The sequence below is a fragment of the Ambystoma mexicanum genome, chromosome 8, assembly GCF_040938575.1.
Source record: "Ambystoma mexicanum isolate Mex_15411 chromosome 8, UKY_AmexF1_1, whole genome shotgun sequence".
NCBI lineage: Eukaryota > Metazoa > Chordata > Amphibia > Caudata > Ambystomatidae > Ambystoma > Ambystoma mexicanum.
This window is the reverse complement of record NC_090929.1, coordinates 1,358,392,522-1,358,415,640: the sequence shown is the minus strand read 5'-3', so window position 1 is coordinate 1,358,415,640 and position 23,119 is coordinate 1,358,392,522. Positions and strand designations below refer to the sequence as shown.

The window sequence follows — 23,119 nt, the reverse complement described above, 5'->3', positions numbered from 1 at the left end:
TGGGACGGGCTCCTCGGTGGCCAGGAACGGCATCTCCGGCACCCTCGACCGCGAGCCAAGGCTCATGCTCAGCGAAGAAGAGAAAGTTGACCATCTGGGTAAACTTGTCGAGGTCCCAGCCGACTCCGACAGCCAAGTGATAGCGGGGTGCTGACCACCACCCACCCCCCCGGTCATGAAGGCCCAGGTTAACCAGACGAAGTCCTCACTGGAAGGAGTGGTGGCACCCCTAGCGAAGAACGTGGATACAGACTCTTGAGGCAACCCCAAGACGAGTTTCCCTGCCTGCTTGGAGGAATCTTTTCTACCCATTGAGAAGATACCAGTGAAGACGATGCAGATAATCTCCCTAGACCGTCCCCGCTGGTCGAGCAGAAGGGGGGCGGGGGGGATAGTCCTGCAGGCCTCAAGACATCAAGGAGGAGCTTTCTGGTCTGAAGGCCGTACTGGATTAGAAGCTTGTCGAGGCCAGGTCCTATGGGAAGGACCCGGTGATGTGGAGAGCGGCGGTGAAACAGAGGAGCAGCAGGACGGTGAGGAGCCAGAGGACATTACGCCGCTGCCAACGATCCCATTGTAGCCTCCACCACCGCCAGGGGATGTCGGTGGACATCTACAGGCACTGCACACCTTGTGTTCAGAGATCCGGACAAGGATGCCCCTGTTGCCGGTGGGAGATCCTGTGGCACCTGGGCCGTCGGGGAACCCCCTGTCAAGAGGAGTCCATCCTCCACCTCCCTGCTATCCTTCACCACCACCATCACCTCCTCTGAGGGACGATACGGAACCAGATACAGTGATGGCTGGTACTGACGACTACCGAGTGGTCCACCAGTAGCCAGGGCCTCGCTACCCAACAAGATCGGCTTTCCAAGCCGTGATCGTTAGGGCTTCAGATGTTCCAACTAGCACCCGAGGAGAAGGAAGGCTTCATGTACCAGTGCCGTGAGGCCAAGAGGAAGACTGTGCTTTCTATCCCTCTATTGGACGACATTTGGGACGATGGGCTGTCCCTCATGAACACATCCTCTGCCCCGGCGAAGAGGGGCTGGTACGAGAAGTACAGGGTGCCGTACTCTGCACCCAAGTGCCTCAGATCCCAACCGCCCCAGACTGTGGTCTCGGTGGCGAAGAAGTGCTCTTGATTGTCGACTGACTTCTCGTCCACCACCCGCCCCAACTCCCCTGGATGGCGAGGGAAAGAAGATGGCCGCCATTAGGCAACGGATCATCTTGGCGGCTGCAATGACGATCAAGGCAGCCAATGCCTTGGGCATTGTTGCCCGTTATGACAGGGAGCTGTGGTTCAAGATTGCTCCCCTCCTGGACTTACTTCCCGAAGACAGGTGAGCGGAAGCCCTGGAGATTCTGCTAGAAGGCGAGGTGGCATCGGACATCCCTGATACGGGATTCCATCAGATGGGCAACAGCATTTGCCTTTGGCAGGGCTGGTTGAGTGCCACTAGCTTCCACCATGATGTACAGTCAAGGGTGTTGGACATGCCCTTCGATGGGGACAATTTATTCGGCAAGACAGTGGATGTCTCTTCAGGCCATCAAGGTGGACACCAAGGTTTTGGGCATGCTCCAGCAGCGACGGCTGTCTACTCCAAAGGTTTTGGTGGTGGCTCGTCAGCCTATCATCAACTGTCCTGCTCTTTGGCTCAGGAAGCCTACTGGGGCCGCAGCAAGTCAGAGGAGGTTGTCAAGGACCCCAAGGTGGCGCCCCACAGCGAAGAAAGATTGAACTGGCCACATCGGGCGCGCAACCCGGTGGCAGACTGGCGAACTTCATCAGCATGTGGAAGTCCTTCTCCACCAACTGTTGGGTGCTGGACGCCCTGGCCCATGGGCACACCCTGGAATTTCAACAGAAGTGCCTGTGCATGCCACAGGTGGCCAGGAAGGAAAACCATGTCAACTTCTGCTCTAGTTACAGGCCATGCTGAAGGGCACGATTGAACTCGTCCCAAAAAAGGCTCGAGTGTACTCTTCCTCGTCGGGCGGTTGGAGACCCATACTAGGCCGCAGCTGCCTCAAGTACATCAGGTCCCAGAAGTTTCAGATGGTCAGCATGTGCTGTGACAACTGGAAGGGGATTTCCTATAGTCTCTGGACCTGGAGGATGCAGATTTCCCCATTCACAAGGGACACCAAGATTCTGTGCTTCTGCAGCATTACCAATTCAAGGCCCTGCCCTTTGTATTGAAGTCAGCACCAAGAGTTTTCACCAAATGTCTGGCGCCAGTGTAGCGCTGTTGCGCCTGCGGGATTCACGTCTACCCCTACCTGGACGATAGGCTCATCCGAGTGAAGTCGAGGGAGACTGCTGTCGCACATGGCAGGGACCGTCCGGCTACTCACGGAACTGGGGTTCGTGATAAACTTTGCGAAGTCCTGCGTGGTGCCATAGCAGGACTTGCTGTTTCTGGTTATCCCAGTTCATCAGTGTCGTGCCTGGCATCCCTGTCGGAGAATAGCGGTCATCCTGGGCAAGGTGCAACTGCTGTTGACACTGAAGATCACACGGGTGAGGTCCATCAAGTCCCTCCTCGGCATGATGTGCATTAACTTATGTGCAGGCTGCGGATGCTACCGCTGCAGGAGTTCCTCGACGCCCGTTGGATCCAGGTATTGGGATGCTTCGAGGACAAGAGCACCCTCGAGTTTCCACGGAAGTGGCCTGTGGCTATCGGAGGAAAATCATTGCACATCAACATTCTGGAGCTACAGGACGTGTTTTGGGCTCTAAAGCCTTTCTTTCCGTCCCTCATGGGCCAAGTGGTACAGATCTTTACAGACACCACCACGTTTTACATCCGGAAGCAGTGGGTCACCTGATCCCGGCGCAGGACCTTTGGCGATGGGCCGTCGCCCAGGAGATGTTCCTCGTCCCATTTCATTGGCAGGAGTGAAGAACACCATGGCAAACTCTCAGCAGGGAACTGTGCTCGTGCCACAAGTGGGAGCTTCGGCAGGACCAAGTGGATCTTCTATTCCCGCAATGGAGCAATCCCCGGATCGATCTGTTGGGGACAAACACCAAGTGCCAGAGGTTCGCCAGCAGGTTTAACTAGTGGGGAGCATGGTAGATGCATTCTCCTTCCCCTGGGACGGCCCGTTCCTCTATGCTTTCCCCCTGTTGTCTTTGCTTCTGCGACTCATCAATCTACTCGACGGGCCTGGTGCAGGATGATCCTCGCACTGGCGTGGCAGATATGGTACCCGGACCTTCTGGACATGTCGGTGTCCCCTCCAGTCAAGCTTCTGGCGGACGTAGATCTTCTCGCCAGGGAAGGGGGCGCAATTCTGCACCAAGACCCAGGGTAGCTGAACTTGCAGGCCTGGCTCCTGCAGTGCTAGAGTTTGGATACGATCTTCCGGCGGACTGCAGGGAAGTGCTTGCCAAGGCCAGTGCTTCATCTACGCTGAAATGCTACAATAAGTGGAAGAGGTTCAGTCTGGTGCCGCGCCCAGCGTGGGAGCTCAATTTGCTGCTGACTAGACTCATGGGTCCCCCATTCAAGCCTATGCATTCGGGTCTGCTGAAGTTTTTGTTGTGGAAAACAGCGTTTCTTGTGGCCATCACCTCCACACGAGTGGGAGAGAATCGGGCCCTCTTGTAAATCACCTTACATTCCACAAGACGAGGGTGGGGCTGCGGACACCCTCATTCATGCCCAAGGTGCTGTCGGACTTCCATCTCAATGAGCTATTGGTGTTAGCCAGCGACGGGAAGAAAACTTCTGAGAGGACTTTGTACTCGGATATGGCAAGAGCGCTGAAGTTCCATGTGGACCGCAGTGTTTTGGGAAGACCTTCCAGCTGTTTTTGAACTTTGGCCCTGTGAACCAAGGGAAGGCCCTCTCCAAGGCTTCCATTTCCAGGTGGCTCTCTGGCTGCTTCACCCTTGTCACTGGTTGGCGAACCGACCGTTGCCTGGCTGTCAAAGCCCATTCGACCAGAGTGATGTCTGCATCAACCGGGATTCCAGGGAGGAGCCAAAAGTCGGCCAAACAGTACTGCGCAGTCTGTTCGCTTGAAGGTGAACCTGGTGAGGAGGTAAGAGATGCTTAATGTTGAGCCTTGCCACCACCCGTGGTTGTGCAAATGTACTGCTATGTATTCTTCATGAGCATGTGAATCCATGCTGGAGAAGGAACAAGTTACTTACCTGTAATTGTTCTCCAGCATGGGTCTGGCTTGGATTCACATGCAAACCCTCCTGCCTACCCCTCTGCGGCTCTTTTTTCTTGAATTTACTGCCACTACCAAATCTGATGGCTGCCAGAGGTATTAGGTAGAGGGCAGTCATTGGCTGGCGGCAGTATGACCCAGAGACCAGGGATTGGTTGTTAGGAGAAAGACAGTTCAGAAGTGAACTGATTGATTTTTTTTTTCTTTACCGAGGATTCCCAGCCTGACGGAATATTCATGAGCATGTGAATCCATGCCAGACCCATGCTGGAGAACAGTTACAGGTAAGTAACTTGTTCCTTCCCTGTGCCTCTGCTGCCTGCATTCGGACCAGACGCATGTGGATGACGACTGTGTGGTTTGTCGGGAGATGGTGCACTTGCGGGCCGACCGACGCAAGCGCCTCGAGTGGCTGTAGGCCAAGGCCCCTGCTCTGGGTGAGTCCCGGCAGCATGCCTCCCCTGCCCAGAAGAAAGATGAGCGATCTTCTAAGACCTCTCCTGCAGGGCCCAACATAAGGTTAAGCACCGCAAGTACACTGCCTCCGGGAGCGCCGTTGCGACTGGCTCCTCGACAGCTAGGGCGAGTTCAGCGTCTCCAGCACCTTTGATCACAAGCCAACACTAAAGTTCTTCAAAGAGGACCATCCGGGTAAGCTTTTGGAGAAGACCCAGGCTGGCCCGACGGAGTAGGCCAAGGGGGAGCAGGGCCACATACCTTCCCCCCCACCCCCCCCAAACAGGTGAAGGCTGTGGACTCTGCCAGGACCGCGTCAGACTAGTGGTGTCGTCCGCAAAGGCTGCTAGGAAAAATTTGCAGTGCACGGCCCCGAAGGCAAGATTATCCCTGCAAGGAGGGAGTTCTCATTCCAGCCCATCAAAGACATCATTCACCTAAAACATCTCCCTTGGTGGCAGGGGGCTGCGTGGGGCATGGTAGTCCCCTAGGGCATGGACATTTCCTCAGGAAGAGCGCACAGCCTCACGGTCCTCCTGTGGGGGGAGAGATGAGTTGAGTGCAATCTCTACAGGGTGGATCCCGATGAGGGCGATGACTAAGGTGACGACGGGGAGACCGACAAGGAGCAACAGGGCGATGATGACTAAGCGGACCATCTTAAGTTGCAAATGCCCCGGTCCCTTATGCCTCCACCCCAGCAGCCTCCTGGGGATATCTCAGTGGACATTCTGACTGCTCTGCGTACCCTGTGCTTGGAAATGTGGACCAGGAAGCCCCTTGCGCCGGCGGCCTCGCCCCAGTGCCGAGGCAATCGGAGGAGCCACCATCAAAGAGTTCACCCCTCCGCCTTTTCACCCCTCGCCTCCCTCCTCTCCCTTGAGATGGCAAAGAACCGGACACAGCGACCACTGGCACAGAAGACTACGGCTGCCTGGGGGATGGGGGGGGGCGGGGATCTTCAGTCACCGCCCAACGAGATTGGCTTGTTCCACGCCTTGATCTCCAGGGCCTCAGCTGTTCCAGCTTGTCCCGGAGAAGAGGGCTTCCTTTACCAGCACTGCGAGGCGAAGAGACTGTGCTGTTCCTGTTATTGGATAACATTTTAGACTGGGGGGTTGGCCCGCCTGAACCCTTGCTCTGCTCCGTTGGAAGAGGGATTGCTACGAGAAGTACAGAGTGCCGGACTCTGTGCCCAAGTGCTTACGGTCCCAGCTGTCTTCAGACTCTGGTTTTGATGGCAGCCAAGAAGTCTTCAGGCTCATCCATGTCTGCGGCAACCCCCCACCCCCCGGACGGTGAGGGGAAGAAGTTGGATGCCATGGGACGAAGTGTGATGGCGACGACCATCAAGGCTATTAAAGCCCTCGCCATTGTGGCATGTTACAACAGGGAACTTAGGTTCAATATGTACCCCCTCCTAGACTTCATTCCTGATGACCAGAGGGCTGAAGCGTTGGAGATTCTACAGGAAGGCAAGGTGGCTTCGGACCACGCAATTATAGTGGCCACAGACCTTGCCGATACGGGGTTCTGCCAAATGGGCAACAGTGTTTGCCTTTGTTGGCGAGGCTGGCTCATGGCTACTAATTTCCGCCAGGATTTTCAGTCGAGGGTGTTGAACATGCCCTTCAGGGACAATTTGCTTGGAAAGACTGTGGATGAGTCTCCAGGCCATCAAAGCGGACAGAGTTGGCTCGTGCCTTGGGCACGCTTAAACGATGGCCGTCCTTTGGACTTCTGGAGGGAAAGCCCAAAGTTAATCTAAAGGATTCGGAGGAGGTGCCTCGTTCTACTGTCGGCACTTCCACTCATCGGCCCAGGAGACCTACAGGGGCTGGAGGTGGACGTTGTTACTTTGACATCCAAACAAGATTGAACTGGCCGGTACATTGGGCCCCCACCCGCCATCCCTGGTGGGAGGCCAGCTGGCTAACTTCATCAGCATGTGGAAGTGCATCTCCACTGACCGTTGGGTGCTGGACGCTCTGGCCCACGGACAGTCTGGAATTCCAGTGTACTCGCATACCACCCGTGGCCAGGCAAGAAAACCATGTCACTCAGCTTTTGCCGGAGGTGTGGGCCATTCTGAAGGGCGCAATAGAGCTTGTCCCAAAGAGGCTCTGAGTGTTCTCTCGGTCAAGACTGGCGGTTGGAGGCACATCATGGACCTCCGTCGTGTACATCATATCCCTGACGTTTTGGATGGTCACCCTTCAGCATGTGCTGAGACAGCTGGAAGAAGGGATTTCCTTCTTCGCTGGACTTGGAGGATGCCTATTTTCACATCCCCATTCACAAGGAACACCAAGTTTCTGCGTTTCGTGGTTCAAGGGCAACACTGTGAAGGGAAGGGCCTTGAACAAAGTCGGCGCCAAGGGTTTTCACTAAGTGCCTGGCGCCAATAAATCCATGTTTACCTCTACCTGAATGACTGGCTCACCTGAGCAAAATCAAGGGAGACCGCCGTCGCGCGCACACAGTGAAAACCGTCCAACTGCTGATGGAGCTGCGGTTCTCGGTGAACTATTGTTTCTTGCCATTGCAAGACATACTGTTTCTAATCTCGACCATCCAGGGCAAGGTACAACGGCTGTTGACCTTGATCGCAAGGGTGAGGAAGTCCCTTCTCGGCATGTCGTCATGCATCTACCTCGTTCCGCTGTGCAGGCTGCGGATGCAGCCACTGCAGGAGTTTCTCGATGCCCGTTGGATCCAAGTTTCTGATGCTTGTTAATCTGCTTAGAATCACATGCTGTGCATATGGTCCGACATCCAGTGGTAACTGCAGAGTATTGCATCTTGTCTTTTGGGGACCGAAAGGGGACATCTGCATAGGCGTGTCTGAAACACTATCCCTATTGTGACGTGTGTAGTACCCAAAATCCCTCACGCGCCGAGGTCCCTCAGATTGTTTTTTTCCGCCCAGATAACTGGTTGCCCTATAGCGGAGCTCTTCATGAGACATTGTTTATCTTAACGAATTGTCGGTTATTCCCCGTTAAGTCACTTCGCCCATCAAGAACATCTTCACCGGTGGATGATCAAATGGCTATCATGTTGACAAAAGCAGCGGAATTCTTTAAAATTGCCACGCTGGAAGCCTTGCCCGAACAAGATTTCGCAGAGGACATTATTAATGAAAAGACTCCGGCAAGCCAGTCTATCCCTCTCTTGAGCTCTGTAAAGAGACGGCTGGCCCCTTCCTTACTCACACCCGCTCAGACTAGGGCTGTGAACCCAAGGGTCAAAACTTTTCTGACCCTCCCCCACCGACCCGCAATCCCAGACTCGCCGGTGGTGACCAACACTCGCAAGAGAGCAGGGGTTCCCCTTGCCACAGGAGAGTCACTCCGGACAAGGAGTCACAAAGTTTGTATGCCTTAGGCAAGCGGGTTACGTCGGCAGCCGTCTATACCGTCTGGATTGCCAATAACACGACGTTACTGGCAAGCTACGTCGACGCCCAATGGAACCTACTCCAGGAAAGCTTTCAAGAGGTTCCGGAACCAACCAGAGCCAAGCTTCTCGCCATTGTCTCGGAGGGCAAACTTGCCAATCAGAATGTTGTAAAAAATACCCTGGACACCGCAGAGACAGCAGGCAGGTTTCTTGCACAGGGTACTCTCCTTAAGAGGCACGTCGGGCTTCAGGCCTGAGACCCAGGCATCCATTATCAAACCCATCGAAGAGGCCAACCTCTTCGGGAAGGCGGTAGACGATGCGCTGGAGACAGCCAAGAAGGAGCACGAAACTAAGTCGCTGCACCAAATTTCCCAGGAACCCTCAGTAATTCTCGGAGGTCCTTTCGAGGACAAGCCTGCGTCGCTCAAAACAATTTCGGCATGGGCAACTTCAACTCAAGTCAACCTGCTGCAAGCCCCACTTACTACCCCCAGAGGGGTCAGAAGCGCAGTAAGAATAGAGGCGGAGGCTACTTCGGGTCAGAAATGACGACCAAGTCCAGGTCCCCTCCATGTCTCCCCGGTCTGGGAGAGGGTGGGTGGGCGATTAATCTTTCCTCCACGCATGTGAGGGGATAACTTAAGACCAGGGGGTCTTAAAGATGGTCAACCAGTTACTGCGTGGAATTCGCCCGACCTCCACAGTTCAGACCGCCGAAACATTGACGCCTTTCACCGGAACATCTGCAGATCCTGATCCAAGAGGTGGAAGCGCTGCTGGGAAAGGACGCCGTAGAAGCCGTCCCGATTCTTCAGGTAAACGAGGGTATCTATTCAGTGTACTTCCTTGTACCCCAAAAAGGATCTCACCATGTGTCATGTTCTAGACCTGCGCCCAGCGAACAAGTTCATAAAGCCCCAGAAGTTTCGCATGTTAACACTGCAAGAGGTGATCCCATTGCTAAAACTGGGACTTCATGACAACATCGGATATGAAAGATGCATACTTTCATATTTCAATGCTTCAAGCGCACAGAAAATTCCTAAGGTTCGTGATTCAGGACAAACTACCAGTTCAAGGTACTCCCCTTCGGCATAGCCTCGGCGCCAAGGGTGTTTACCAAGGTCGTGGCAGCGGCACACCTGCGCAGACTTTCAGTTCCAGTTTACCCTTACCTCGACGATTGGCTCATCATGAGGGACTCGTTTGTTTTTCGAACACCCAAATAACAGTAGACCTACTCTTCAGCCTGGGATTTTCTATCGACGAAAAGAAATCCAGCTTAGTCCCCAGCCAAGTAACAGTTCCTGTGGGCTCTAATTCGTACGGAAGACGGTCTAGTCTTCCCTTCCAGCGAGAGGGTTCAGAACATGCTTTCTCAGGTTCCTCAGTATGTAGCCAGTCGAGAGGTGACGGTACGCAAAGGTATGCGTTTGCTAGGGATGATGGTGTCATACATATATACCTCAGGTAGCATCCAACCATATACTTGGTTCCCCACGTGCGGCTTCGCATGCGTCCCATGCAAGAGTGGCTCAACGGCCAGTGGCGTCAGGCCAGCGGACAATGGGAAGATCTGTTGTCTCGCCAGCCCTTGTTCTCTCTCTGCAGTGGTGGTGGTCAAGGGAAAACCTTCACCACCCCTGCAGTGGAAGCCACTCTCACGACAGACGCATCTCTCACGGGGTGGTGGGGGCAGGGGGGCGGGGCTCACCTGCTTCAACAGACAGGACAGCTCACGGAGTGTGGTCCCCTCAGGTAGCATCCAACCATATAAACCTACTGGAGCTACTAGCAGTGTTCAAAGCATTGAAAGCCTTTCAGGAGCAACTGCAAGGGAAGACCGTGCTGGTCCTAACCGACAGCGCAACAGCAATGTATTACCTGAACAAACAGGGGGGCACTCACTCTCCAGGGCTATCTAAGCTGTCCCAAAACATCTGGATATGAGCTCTCAAACACAAGATGTTCCTGATATCCCAACATGTTCCAGGGAACTCCATCTTCTGGCAGACATACTCAGCAGAGAATTTCCTCTGCCAGAAGATTACGAATGGCGACTGCACAAAGACATTGTATGCAACATCTTTGCAGAATGGGGATCGACCTGTTCGCTACTCAGAACGCCCAATGCCAAGACTACGCCTCCAGGTAACCCTAGAACCGATTCAAAGGGAACGGTCTCAGGATAACTTGGTCGGGTAAATTTGTTTACGCTGACCGACACCCCCCACGCGCCCGACTCCCCTTCTGAACAAGATAGTACACACGATGCACCTGGAACCAGTCACCATGATTCTGGTGGCTCCCATGTGGGCCTGCCAACCTTGGTTCGCGCACCTGATGGAAATGTCCCTCTCCCCACCAGTCAAGCTGCCCTGCCCGCACATGTCTCAGGACGGGGGAGACTCTGCATTCATGCCCACAAACTCTGAATTTAGCAGCCTGGCTCCTCAGGTTTTAGAGTTTGGACATCTGCAACTCCCTCAAAGATGCATGGACATACTGAGGGAGGCAAGAAAGCCTAACACGTTATTGCTATGCCAGATGGAAACGTTTTGTCATCTGGTGCAGTTGCAAAGGCGTCCATCCCACCGATTGCTCGCCTTCACACATGTTATATCTAACCCATCTGTTGGACTCTGGGTTAGTCTTCAATTCTTAAAGGTTCACCTAGCGGCGTTGTCAGCCTACACCAAGTCACAGCAGAATGTGTCATGGTGGAAAATAACTGTGATTAAAGCTTTTATGGAAGGGTTAAAAGAATTTATCCCCCCATCACTCACCCAGCCCCTGGGTGGGACCTATTTAACTAGGCTCAGGGGACCCCCTTTTGAGCCTATGCATAAAGCTAGTCTGAAAGACCTGACCTACAAGACAGCCTTTCTAGTAGCTATCACTTCTATCGGAAGAGTTGGCGAACTACAGGCCCTCTCGGTTTTGGACCCCTTTGTTACAGTCCACAAAGATAAGGTAGTTCTGCGCAGATTTGCGCCAAAATTTATTTCGAAGTTCCATGTGAACCAGTCAGTCGAACTACCCACGTTCTTCCAGAGACCTACTAACATGGCTGAAAGAAGCCTTCACACACTAGATGTGCGCAGGGCAGTCATGTTCTATATGGATAGAACTAAACCACTGAGGAAAACTAAATTCTTTGTTTCAGTGGCAGCTGATGGAGAAGGGGACCCTGTCTCTAAATCAGCAATATCAAGGTGGATTGTCAAATGCATCACTGTTAAACTCTTGCAAAGAGAGAACTGCCCTTCAAGCCTAGAGCACATTCTACTCCAGGCACTGGGGCATCATAGCATTCATTGCAAATGTTCCCCTAGAGTCCATTTGCAAAGCGGCAACCTGGAGTTCTGTACACACCTTTACAAAACACTATTGCCTAGACACACATTCTAGGTCTGATTCTCAGGTGGGGCTAAGACCTCTTTTTTCTACTGTTCCTTCTCACAACCCACCTCCAACTCCAGGTACTGCTCGCTAGTCTATGCACAGCATGTGATTCTAAGCTGATTAACAAGCATCAGAAGGCATGCATTACTTACCGTAAAAGCATTTCTGATTGTATCTGCTTAAATTCACATGCGCCCTCCCTGCCTCCCCGCTCGGGGTGAAAGGAACATAGACTTACTACTTTCTCTCTTCATGTACTCACTCACTATAGCCTTGGGCTCCCTCATGGCAGAAAAAATACAATCTGAGGGACCTCGGTGCGTGAGGGATTTTGGGTACTACACACGTCACGATAGGGTTAGTGTTTCAGACACGCCTATGCCAACGTCCCCTTTCGGTCCCCCGAAAGACGAGATGCAATACTACGCGGTTACCACTGGATGTCGGACCATATGCACAGCATGTGAATCTAAGCAGATACAATCATCAGAAATGATTTTACGGTAAGTAATGCATGTCATCAGGAAGCTTTGAGGACAAGATCTCTCGACAAGTATTTCTGTCGAGCGATACAGTGGGGGAGTCGGCGCAGATGTTAGCAGGCGCAGACTTCCAGACCCCATCTCATCAGGAGACTGTCACAACAGACTCCTCCCTGGCAGGATGGGGCCCACACACGAAGTCTCCACGCAAGAGTCCTGTGGCTACCGGAGAAGTTGTTGCATATCGACTTACTGGAACTACAGGCAGTGTTTTGTGGGTGAAGTCTTTCCTTCCGTCCCGCAAGGGGATATATGGGTCTTCACGGACATCCCATAATGTTCAACATCCAGAAGCAGGGCGGCACCAGATCCCCAGCTGTCTCCAGGGAGGCGCAGGACCTATGGCACTGGGCTGTTGCCCAGGGGATGTTCCTAGTCCCGTTTCATCTGGCAGGAGTGTAGAAAGTAATCGCTGATTCCCTCAGCAGGGTGCTGCACTCATGTCATGAGTGGGAGCTTCGGCAGGACCAAGTGGATCTTATGTTCCGCCGATGGGGCATTCCCACATCGATCTGTTTGCGAAGAGCACCAAGTGCCGGAGGTTCACCAGCAGGTTTCCCCAGCTGGGGAGCATGAGGGGGGGGGCGGGGGGGAGGATGCGTTCTCATTCCCCTGGAACGGCCTGTTTCTCTATGCGTTCCCAGTCATTGCTTCTGAGACTCATCAATCAACTCAGTCCTGGTGCAGGATGATACCAGAGACAGATATGGTACCCCGGACCTTCTGGACTTGTCAGCGTCCCCTCCAGTGAAGCTTCTGGTGGCCACAGATCTCATCGCCAGAGGCAGCGCGTGATCCTGCATCACGACCCAGTGTCGCTGAACTTGCAGGCCTGGCTCCTGCAGTGTTAGAGTTTGGAGGATACGAGATTCCGGCGGATTGCAAGGAGGTACTTGCCAGGGCTGGTCTAAACTGAAATGCTGCAGACCTAAGTGGAAGAGGGTCAGTTTGGTGCTGTCCACAGTAGACAGACCCGCTACGGATTACGGCTTCTCAGGTGCTGCCATATTGGGCGTCGCTGGCCAAAGCAGGACTGGCGCATGCTTTCATCAAGATTCATCTGGCGGCTCTCACTACACTAGAACTCAGGGGCGGTCGTCGCTGTGGTCCCACCGCATGGTCAAGGATTTTATCAAAGGACTTTTCTATTTGTTCCTGCCGGTGAAGGCCCAGGCCCCAGCATGGGAGCTCAATTTGGTAGTGACTAGGCTCATGGGTCCACCGTTCGAGCCTATGCATCCGGCGCCACTGAAATTTTTATTGTTGAAGACTTCGTTTCTTGTGGCCATCACCACCTCACGAGTGGGATAGATCCAGGCTCTCTTGTAAACCTCTGTATTTAACATTTCATGAGACTAGGGTAGTGCTACGGACGCATCCCTCCATGCCCAAGGTGCCGTCAGACTTTCATCTCAATGAGCCTTTGGTGTTACCGGTTTTCTTCTTGTCGCCTTAGTCGCCGGCTGAGAGGACTTTGCACTCGCTGGAGTGCAGAAGTTCTACATGGATCGCACAAAGTTTTTGGAAGACGTCACAGCTGTTTGTGAAGTTTGGCCCTGTGAACCAAGTGAAGGCCCTCTCCAAGGTGGCTCTACGGCTGCATCACCCATTGTCACTGGTTGGCAAACCGACCGTTGCCTGGCTGTCCGAGCCCACTCTACCAGAGCGATTGCTGCAACTACGGCTATCTGGTGTGCCCATGCTGGACATCTACAGGGCTTCTACGTGGAGGTAGACTCGCACCTTCACGAGATTCTACTGCGTCGACTGGGATTCTAGGGAGGCGTCCAGGGTCGGCCAAGCAGTGGTGCGCGACCTGTTCGCTTGAAGGTGAGCCTGGTGAGGAGAATTCAAAATGTTAATTCCCTCCAACTTGGAGAACCCCAGCAACTTTGCTGGATTTTGAAGTCTTGTTTTTTTTTTTTTTTTAACCTGGAGAGCAAGACCTTTTTTTCCCACTCATGTATTTTAAATGAGATTGTATATACTTTCTTTTGCTTATGGAGTCTAACCAACTCCATAGGCATATTTTACAACTGTCACAAAGCACCTTCAGTGCAGTGCCTCAGGTAAGTCTTCCAGATTTCCCAAGGTTTAAATACCTTCTCTGAGATCAACTACTGTTTCCTAGAACAGTTAAGTGAAATTGACTTTACTTGGCATTGTAACTTTCTAGAGCCAGCCCACACTCTTACCATAGAGTGCTGAGGCTGCGGGGGTGTTACTTAGTATCCCCTTTTGTCTAGTTTCTTGTGTAGCATATTGTTACCCTTTCCTCAATTGACTGGCTGGTGGCAGTGGTTTTGTTTTGAGATACCTTGGTTTGCATTTACCGCGACCGTTCACGGCTCCAGTAAAGTAACTGCGGGAGCCATCTTTGCTAAAATGGTGCCCGGTTGTCTTTTTTCGCCAGGTCTTTGTGGGAAGGTCCATCTATAGAACTTCTGCGCGCCAAACCAAGTTTGGTCTTTGTTCATTGCGCCTTTGGCGGGGTTTCAGAGAAACGCTCATCTGGCGCCCGAGTGTCTGGGGTAGGCAGGAAGTGAGGTGCCCAAAACTCGCTGTGCTTAGTCTCCTAGGAGACGCAAATGCACTCTGTGGTGGTTGGCTGGCTGGCTATCGAGGCCTCGGGCAAACCAGTGTAGAAGACGCTGGAGAAGGATGCCCTCCCTGAGACAGACCCCCCCCCCCCCTCAGGATACAAAGGGGAGGGGGAAATGAGGCATCAACGGTGCTCCATGGCAGATATTTCGTCCTCTGATGACCTGGTGTGAATGGTCCCGGAACACGTGGGGGGGAAACACTGGGGTGGGGTGGGGGGAGGATGCATGAAGGTGGAAATGACCAGGGTGCTGTGCCCAGGAAGCCTACAATAGCCCCCCCAACACCTCCAAAGGAGTGTATAGCTGGACATCCTGTCGACCCGCCACATCCTGGTGTCAGAAATCCAGAAGAGGATGCTGACGATGCTTCTGGCTACACATGGCCAGCCCCCAGACAAAGTGAGGTTGTTCCATGCCATGGTAGCCAGAGAGTCTCAGAGATCACAAATGAAGATTTCCTTTACCAATGGCGTGAAGCCTAAAGGAAGACCATTCTGGCGGTGCCTTTCATGGATGATGTTTGGGGCTAGTGCCTGGCATTTGAGAAACGCAGCCCTGGCAAAGAGGCTTGCGAAAAGTACCAGTCTGCCTCTGTTAAGCCACCTTCAGTCAGGAGTTCCAGATGTGGGTGTTGGGCATGCCCTTTGACGAACAACCTCTTTGGGAAGGCCATCAACAAATTGTTGCTTGCCATAAAGACAGACCCGGCCCATGCCCTGGGGTATGGGCCGGGTCTGTCATACCACCTGTATCTTCATACCACCAGCCCACTTGATCAACGAGCCAGGATGCCTAGAGGGGTCGTTGCAGGGCTTTCGGTGGAGGTGGCCGACTTAATGGTCTCACCCAGGTGGCTTGCAGGCCCTGAAGCAAGATTGAACCGGCCAGGACATCTGGATCTTACACTCAGTTGGGAGTCCAGCTGGCGGGCTTTGTCAGCGAGTGGGGAAAAGATCTCCACCGACTGATGGGTGCTGAACGCGCTTAACCACGGACACTCTGGAATTCCAATTACATGTCTGCAGATGCTACTGGTGGCCCGGCAGGACCAGCACATCAGTCACTTCCTGCAGGAAGTACAGCCCATGATAAGAAAAGGGGCAATAGAGCTGGTTCGAAAGCGACTAAGTCTACGCCTCCACAAATACCTGAAACCCCAGAAATTCAGGATGGTCCTGTTGCAGCACGTGCTCAGCCAACTGGAGGAAGGAGACTTCTGATGTCGCTGGATCTGGAGGACGCTTACTTCCATGTCCCATTCACGAAAAAGATCAAAACTCCTTTCGACTGAAGTCGGCACCCAGGGTGTTTACCAAGTGCCTGGGACCAGTGGCGGCCCACCTGCGTCTACAGGATGCATGTGTAAGCGTACCTAGACTGGCTCATCCGGCCAGGTCAAGGGACTGGCTGTCGAATACATGGAGAGGACAGTCCGGTTCCAGGCCCTAGCCTGCAAACAACCTAATTTGTCTTTCACGACACATGTGGTGCTGCGGACACACCCTCTTTCATGCCAAAGGTTCTGTCGGAATTCCACCTCAATCCTTTGGTGTTGCTTGTGTTCTTTCTGAAACCTTCGCCTGCCGAAAGGACTTTGCACTCGCATGTGGCTTGTGCTCTGAAGTTCTATGTGGCACGCACAAAGTTTACAGAAGCCACCTCAGCTATTCATGAACTTTGGTCCTGTGACCCATGGGAAGGTCTGGTCTAAGGCTTCCAGCTCCAGGTGGCTCTCTGGCCATAGCACACTGTCACCGATTGGCAAACCGACCGCTACCCAGCTGTCCGTGAGGCCGATCGCTGTGACAGCGGCTTTCTTGTCTGGTGTTACCCTGCTGGACATCTGCAGGGCTGTTATGTAGAGTTTCACGCACCCCTTCACAAGATATTACTGGAGCAGCCCAGGGTCGGCCAAACAGTGCTATGCAAACTGTTCGCTTGAAAGTGAGCCTTTTGCAGAGGGAAGATTAATTGCTTCTGTTGAGCCTTGCCACCTCCCGTGGTTGTGTAATGTACTGCCATGTATTCTTCGTGAGCATGTGAATCCATGCAAGACCCCATGCTGGAGAAGGAACAAGTTGCTTAGTTATTTTCCAGCATAGATCTGGCATGGATTTGCATACAAACCCTCCCACCCCTCTGCGGCTATTCTTGGTCATACTGCCACTATAGGCGCTACCAAATCTGAAAATGGGTGTCGGAGGGGATTGGGGAGAGCAGTAATTGGCTGGTTTAGAGGAGAAATGGTTCGTAAGTGTTTTTCTTTAACCAAGGATTACCGGCCTTACGGCGAATTTTCATAAGCATGTGAATCCATGCCAGACCATGCTGGAGAACATAGTTGGGTAAGTAACTTTTTCTTGCTCCATTATTGATAACTTTCATAGAATAAAATGTGAGCCTCCTGCCTACCCCTCACTTGATCTTAGTTATTACTGACACAATGCATGTGCTGCCAAATTTGACAATGGCCACCAGGGGAGGAGCTAAGGTCTTCAGTCTAATTGGCTGTGGGTAAACAAGCTGTTTAGAAATTAAAGGTTAGCTGCTTTAATGTTGCCAAGAATTGCCAGCCTGACTGGGAATATTCAAGAGCATGTGAATCCATGAAGGATGCAATACTGAAGAATCTGTTACAGGTAAATAACATCTATGATATAGTGCTTTTCATATATTCCTGCAGCAGGGAATTGCATGCAAGTCACTTTGTTGAAATGTCATAAGTTGTGGATATTAATGCATAGTCAATATTTTTTTGTATTGGTTAGGATAAAGATAAACATGCAAAGAATTTACCAGAAAGTGATGGCACTACAAAGCAGATATTACCCGGAAGCACAGATGGTAATTTTAATTTTGCAGTTTCTAAAAAATGTGTACTTGTTTTCACATATTCCTTCCTTTGTTTGCTTGTATGGTTCAACTTTGGTCTCGTGGCTTTTAAGCTGGCATCTGTAAAGCTTTGCAATAGCACTGATGCTTTGTTTGGCAGCACTCTGGTGATTTCTCAGAATTAAGCTAGTTACAGATTTGACATGCTGTGCTAATCCCGCAATGTATTTGCTGGGAACAGCCCCTGGCGTGGACACCTGGTTCAGCCAGCCACTTCGGCAGTGCCATGCCTGTGTTGGAATTCCTTAGCAGACCTGACATCCCCCTCCACCCCATCGATCTATGTAACCTCAGGACACTTAGTTGGCACACCTAATCTAGCTCTTGTTGAAAAGTTGTAAAAGTTTATTTGTACTTAATTGTTTCACGTAAATGCAGGTTTGTTCAGTGTCCACAAATGCGACAATGTGCAGTGGCTGAGTTCGTTTTTGCTTTATCCCTGTTCAGACAGTTTTTCTAAATTCTAAGCGAGGGCTTCATAAAACCATGAGGCAGTCCAAAACTCCACTCTTAGTACAAGGTTGGACCACCTGATAACATTAGGTAGCGTAGACTAGGCAGCCAATTGTATCTCGGGAGGAGCGAAGGGCTGTAGGTCAGTACAAAAATTGTAGCCTATATATGGTCCAAAGAAACACAAACAGTTGTAAAACTGATTTATTATAAATGCATGTAGGCCAAAATAAATCTTGAGGAAGGGAAGTAGACTGTTAGGTATACGAGCAGTCATCAACCAACTGTATACTTGTAGTATACAACTTAAGTATAACTTTTTAAGAATAGCAATAAGCTGTTCCAGGTGAGTCGAACCTAGTGTAACTCATTTAGAAAACAATTAAGCTATTCTTGGGAGTATAACCAGTTCTCCAGCATGGGGGTCTGGCATGGATTCACATGCTCATGAATATTCCCCGTCGCCAGGCTGGTCGGTTTGTTTTGTTTCTGAACTGTCTTTCTCCCAACCAATCGCTGGTCTCTGGGGGTCATACTGCCCCAGCCAATGACTGCCCTCTACCTAAGCCCCTCCTCCTGGCAGCCATCTTCAGATTTTTACTGCACGGTCAAGTGTTGGGGGAGTCCTCGTGCTACAGCTCTCGAGCTTTTACTGCGAATTGTGTTTTTTCAGTTCTCTATTTTTTCCGTTCAATTGAGCCTCAAGCTCCACAGATTCATCATCTGATTAACGGGGACCCGTTTTTTGGAAGCTTCTACACCCTTCGAGGGCAATTTTTTGTTGAACTTCACTTCTTGGAGGATTCCAGAAGGTTCTTGAGGCCTACCCAGCATGGGCATGGCCGAAGATGGAGACTCGACGCCTCTGTTCAGGATCTGCCCAGGATATGCACTACAGAACGTTTTCCTGGAGGATGGGCACTTCTGGTGCCTTTACTGCCTACACTTAGACAAATCTCACGTAGAAGAGGCCTGTGCGTTCTGCAAGGACATGTCTGCCTGCACCATGAAGGACTTTGCAAGCGGCTTGAGTGGCTGGGGACAAAGCAGCAGGTGAGCCCTGGCAACATACTTTTCCCAAGAAGAAATCTGAGCGATCTAAGACCTTTGAGGGCGTTCTGGCGACTGGGGCCCAACAGAAGGCAAAGCAGCGCAAGTCCGCAGGCACCAGGAGTGCCTGGAGTACGGGCTCCACGGCAGCCAGGCTGGGCGCAGCATCGCAGACGCCGTCAACCATGAGCCAACGCTCCGGCTCGGCGACGAAAAGGAAGTCTGAGCAACCGGGTAAGGTTCGGGAGAAGACCGGATCGATCGGAGAAAGCCAAGGGGGAGCGAGGCGCTGTATCCCCCCATCCCTCCGCGGTGAAGGCCTCGGACGCGCCTAAGGTCGTGAAGGCCCAGGTTCACCAGGCAAAAGCGTCTATTGGAGTGGTGGCATCCCTGGTGAAGGATGCAGACGCGGGTTACTAGTAAACATCCAAAACTAGTTGCCTGCCGGGGGGAATCGTCATTCTCCAGCATTGGATCTTTAATGGATTCACATGCTTAGAATATTCCCTGTCGTCAGGCTGGGAATCCTCGGTAAGTTATATAGACATTTTCCATAGGAAAACCTCAGACACTTTTGTGTCTTATCTACGTCGTTTTGGGCCGTAGACTTGATCTCTTCCGAGGAGCTTTGAAGCCTGACGGTGCCTGAGAAGGATGTCGAGGCCGGGCCCCATGGGAAGGACCCAGACGAGGCAGATGGGGAGAGCGACAAGGGGAACTGACTAGGAACGGCAGGGCAGGGAGGAACCAGACCCCACGCCACTACCGACACGCCCGTTGCAACCGCCTCCTCCACCACTGAAGGACAGATCGGAGGACATCCTACAAGCTCTGCACATCCTGTGCAGAGATACGGACAAGGCTGCCCACGCTGATGGGCGACCCATCGCCTGGTCCCTCAGAGGATCCACCAACTAAGACTAGTCATCCTACTCCACCGTACCACCCCTCCGCCGAGGGACAAGCAGAGCCGGATACAGCGACTACGACGGAACAGGTCTCCCGTCGCCGGGTGCCCAGGGCTTCTCCCCTGATGAGCTGTTTCAGCTCAACCCTGAGGAAAAGGAGGGTTTCCATTACCAGTGGCGAGGGGCCAAGAGGAAGACTGTGCTCTCGATCCCTCTGTTAGATGACATTTGGCATGAAGGGCTGTCCCTCCTGAAGAACCCATCCTCGACCCAGCGAAGAGACGGTACAAGAAGAAATACCGGGTTCCAGACTATGCGCCAGTGTGCCTCAGCTCAGTGGTCTCAGCGGCGGCCAGGAAAAATCTTCAGGGTCTGCGGCCTCGACTTCCACTTCCCCACCGGACGGCGAGGGAAAGAGGCTAGATGTCATGGGATGACTGGTCATCTTGTCAGCAGCAACTACCATTAAGGCGGCCAACGCTCTCGCTCTCGTGTCCAGCTACGACAAGGAGCTGTGGTTTAAAATCGCCCCTCTCCTGGACTTCCTCCCAGACAGGAGTGCGGAGGACCTTGACATCCTACAAGGCGAGGTGGCGTCGGACACTGCCAACACCAGTTTCCGCCAGATGGGCAACAGCGTTTACCTTTGCCAGCGTGGTTGGCTCAAGGCCACCAACTTCTGTCAGGACATCCAGGTGCAGGTATCGGGCATGCCCTTCGACTTGTTTGGCAAGACGGTGGACGAGTCACTGCAGGGCATCAAGGAAGACAGATGGCCTGTGCCTTAGGCACTCTCCAGCAACAACGGCTGTACTTTCAGTCTTCCGGAGGCAAGTAATAGGGTGCCTCCAAAGGATTTGGTGGTGGCTCTTTGTACCGCCAGGCAGCCCATTCTTCAGGAGGCCTGCAGAGGCCGCAGCAAGGCTGGAGGAAATTGTCACCAAGTGGCCCAAGGCGTTATGGCCTCGGCAAAGCAGGACTGACCCGGCTGTGCCGTCAGGGGGTGGGGGGGGGGGAAGACACAAGCTCCCCGGTGGGAGACCGGCTGGCAAACTTCATCGGCATGTAGAAGTCCATCTCCACCGACAGTTGGGTGCTGGATGCCCTTGCCCACAGACACACCCTGGTGTTTCAAAGGAAGTGTCCCTGTTTCCCACCTGTGGCCAGGAAAGAAAACTACATTCCACAACTGCTTCCAGAGTTACGAGCTATGCTGAAAAAGGGCAAGATGGAACTCGTCCCGAAGAGGCACGGGGGCTCAGAGTATACTTGCGGTACTGCCTCATCTGAAAGAAGACTGAACAGCGAGGACCGCCTGCCTGCTCACAGAACTGGGGTTCTCGATAATGCAAAGTCCTGTTTGGTGCCATCGCAGGACACTGTTCCTGGGAGCCAGCCTCCACGGTGGCGTGCCTGGCTTCACTGTTGGTGGACAGGATAAAAGCCATCCCAGGCAAGGTACAACGGCTGTTGACAATGGAAGGTGCCAGGGTGAGGTCCATGAAGTCCCTGCGCTGCATGATGTTGTCATGCAGCTACCTTGTTCGGCTGTGCAGGCTCTGGGTGCGTCCGCTGCAGGAGTTTCTCGACGCCTGTTGGATACAAGTGTCGGGAAACATAGAGGACCAGATCACTGTCACCGGCACATTCCGTCGAGCGATTCGGTGGTGGGGTGGGCACACTTTCAAACCCCAGCTCATCAGGAGACTGACAACGGACGCCTCCCTGGAGGGATGGGGCGCACATACTGGAAATCCACGCAACAAGAGGCCGTTGGCTCCCGGAGAAGTAGTTGCATATCAACGTCCTGGAGCTCCGGACCGTGTTTTGGGCCCTCAAGTCATTCCTTCTGTTCCTCAAGGGCAAGGTGGTGCGGGTCTTCACTGACCCCACCACGATGTTCTACATTCGGAAGCCGGGGGGCACCAGATCCCAGCTCTCCAAGGAAGCACGGGATTTATGGCACTGGACCATCGCCCAGAGGATGTTCCTGTAGCCTTTCATCTGGCACGAGTGAAGACCACTGTCGCCGACTCGGTCAGCTACGCTCTTGCCACGAGTGGGAGCTTCTATACAAAACAGAGTGCCACTATGTAGCAGTAGTGGTCTGACCCAGGAGTGACACACCAGGGGGGTCAAAAATCATCTGTAGATTACAACGAAACAAAGTCCGGGTGTATCAGAGGGTTGGCCCGTGTAAGATATAAATGAATTATAATTGCTTATCTGGTCCAAAACCTGTATCTAATGTAATTTATACATATTACATGCGGAAGAAGTGGAAGTCATTCCTTCACAAATGAGGCATAAGCATTATGGAAAATGCAAAGTATAAGCTTTATGTTAAAAAAACCATGAATGGCATACATGGTGAAATCTAACATGTGCAAACATAAAAAATCAGTGATATAAATAGTACATACAATTATTTGGTGTAGAAGAATGAGAACACTTAGTGGGGAACATTAACATAAATTTGTTCTTCGTCACTTTTAGGTTACACATAAAATCCTAACGGAGAAAAAAAAAAAATTTAGAGTTGAAGAGACAATTTTGTTGCTGATAAACTGTATTCTTACTAGTTGATCAAAGGGAAAACAAATGCACCTTATTGTTGTGCAATTAAAAACAAATGAATGTTATTTTTGTGTCCCAAAATCAAAAAGGTTATTATATATTGGGATTGGGTCTGCCTACGCATCAGGGGGATGAAGTAAGGAGACTGATTGGCCTAAAGAACTTTGTGGGAAAAAAAAAATGTTTCCTTGTCCTTCGGTTGGTGGTTGTCAATGAAGAAAGATCCTAGATGGCACAGTGTTCTGATGGATCTTGTATCCCCTCTGGTTAACAATGCGTTTCGGCGGTACAGACTTCAAAAGAATAATGATCTGCGTCTCTGGTGAGAATACTCCGCCTTCATCAGGGCAATAGATAGCAGGACCCTGTAATTGTGAAAAGAGGAGAACCAGAAAAAATGAAGAGAAAAGAACCGGATGTAAAAGAATTATGCAAAGTTGTAGGAACAACTGGAGGGTAACAATTTATGCATCAAAAATCCGCATGCAAGCTAGAGTATCATGCTAGAATATGGGCAGAACAAAAGACATTAGTCATGTCTGCCTTGTGTCTCACGCTACCAAGTCTAAATGTTTATAAAGGTTGGGCGTCCTCAGACAATGCTGATGGACCTACCTCTTGAAAACATAAC

General features: G+C 52.1%; 1 protein-coding gene across 6 annotated transcripts in view; it reads left to right on the top strand.

The window, feature by feature from the left end:
- Positions 1 to 23,119, top strand: part of MKI67 (marker of proliferation Ki-67) — a 231,321-nt gene that overhangs the window by 146,154 nt on the left and 62,048 nt on the right. For all 6 annotated transcript variants that reach the window (XM_069611472.1, XM_069611471.1, XM_069611470.1 and 3 more), the window contains one exon: positions 17,377 to 17,452. In XM_069611472.1, coding sequence (XP_069467573.1) covers positions 17,377 to 17,452 — 76 coding nt within the window. The remainder of the gene's footprint in view (positions 1 to 17,376; positions 17,453 to 23,119) is intronic.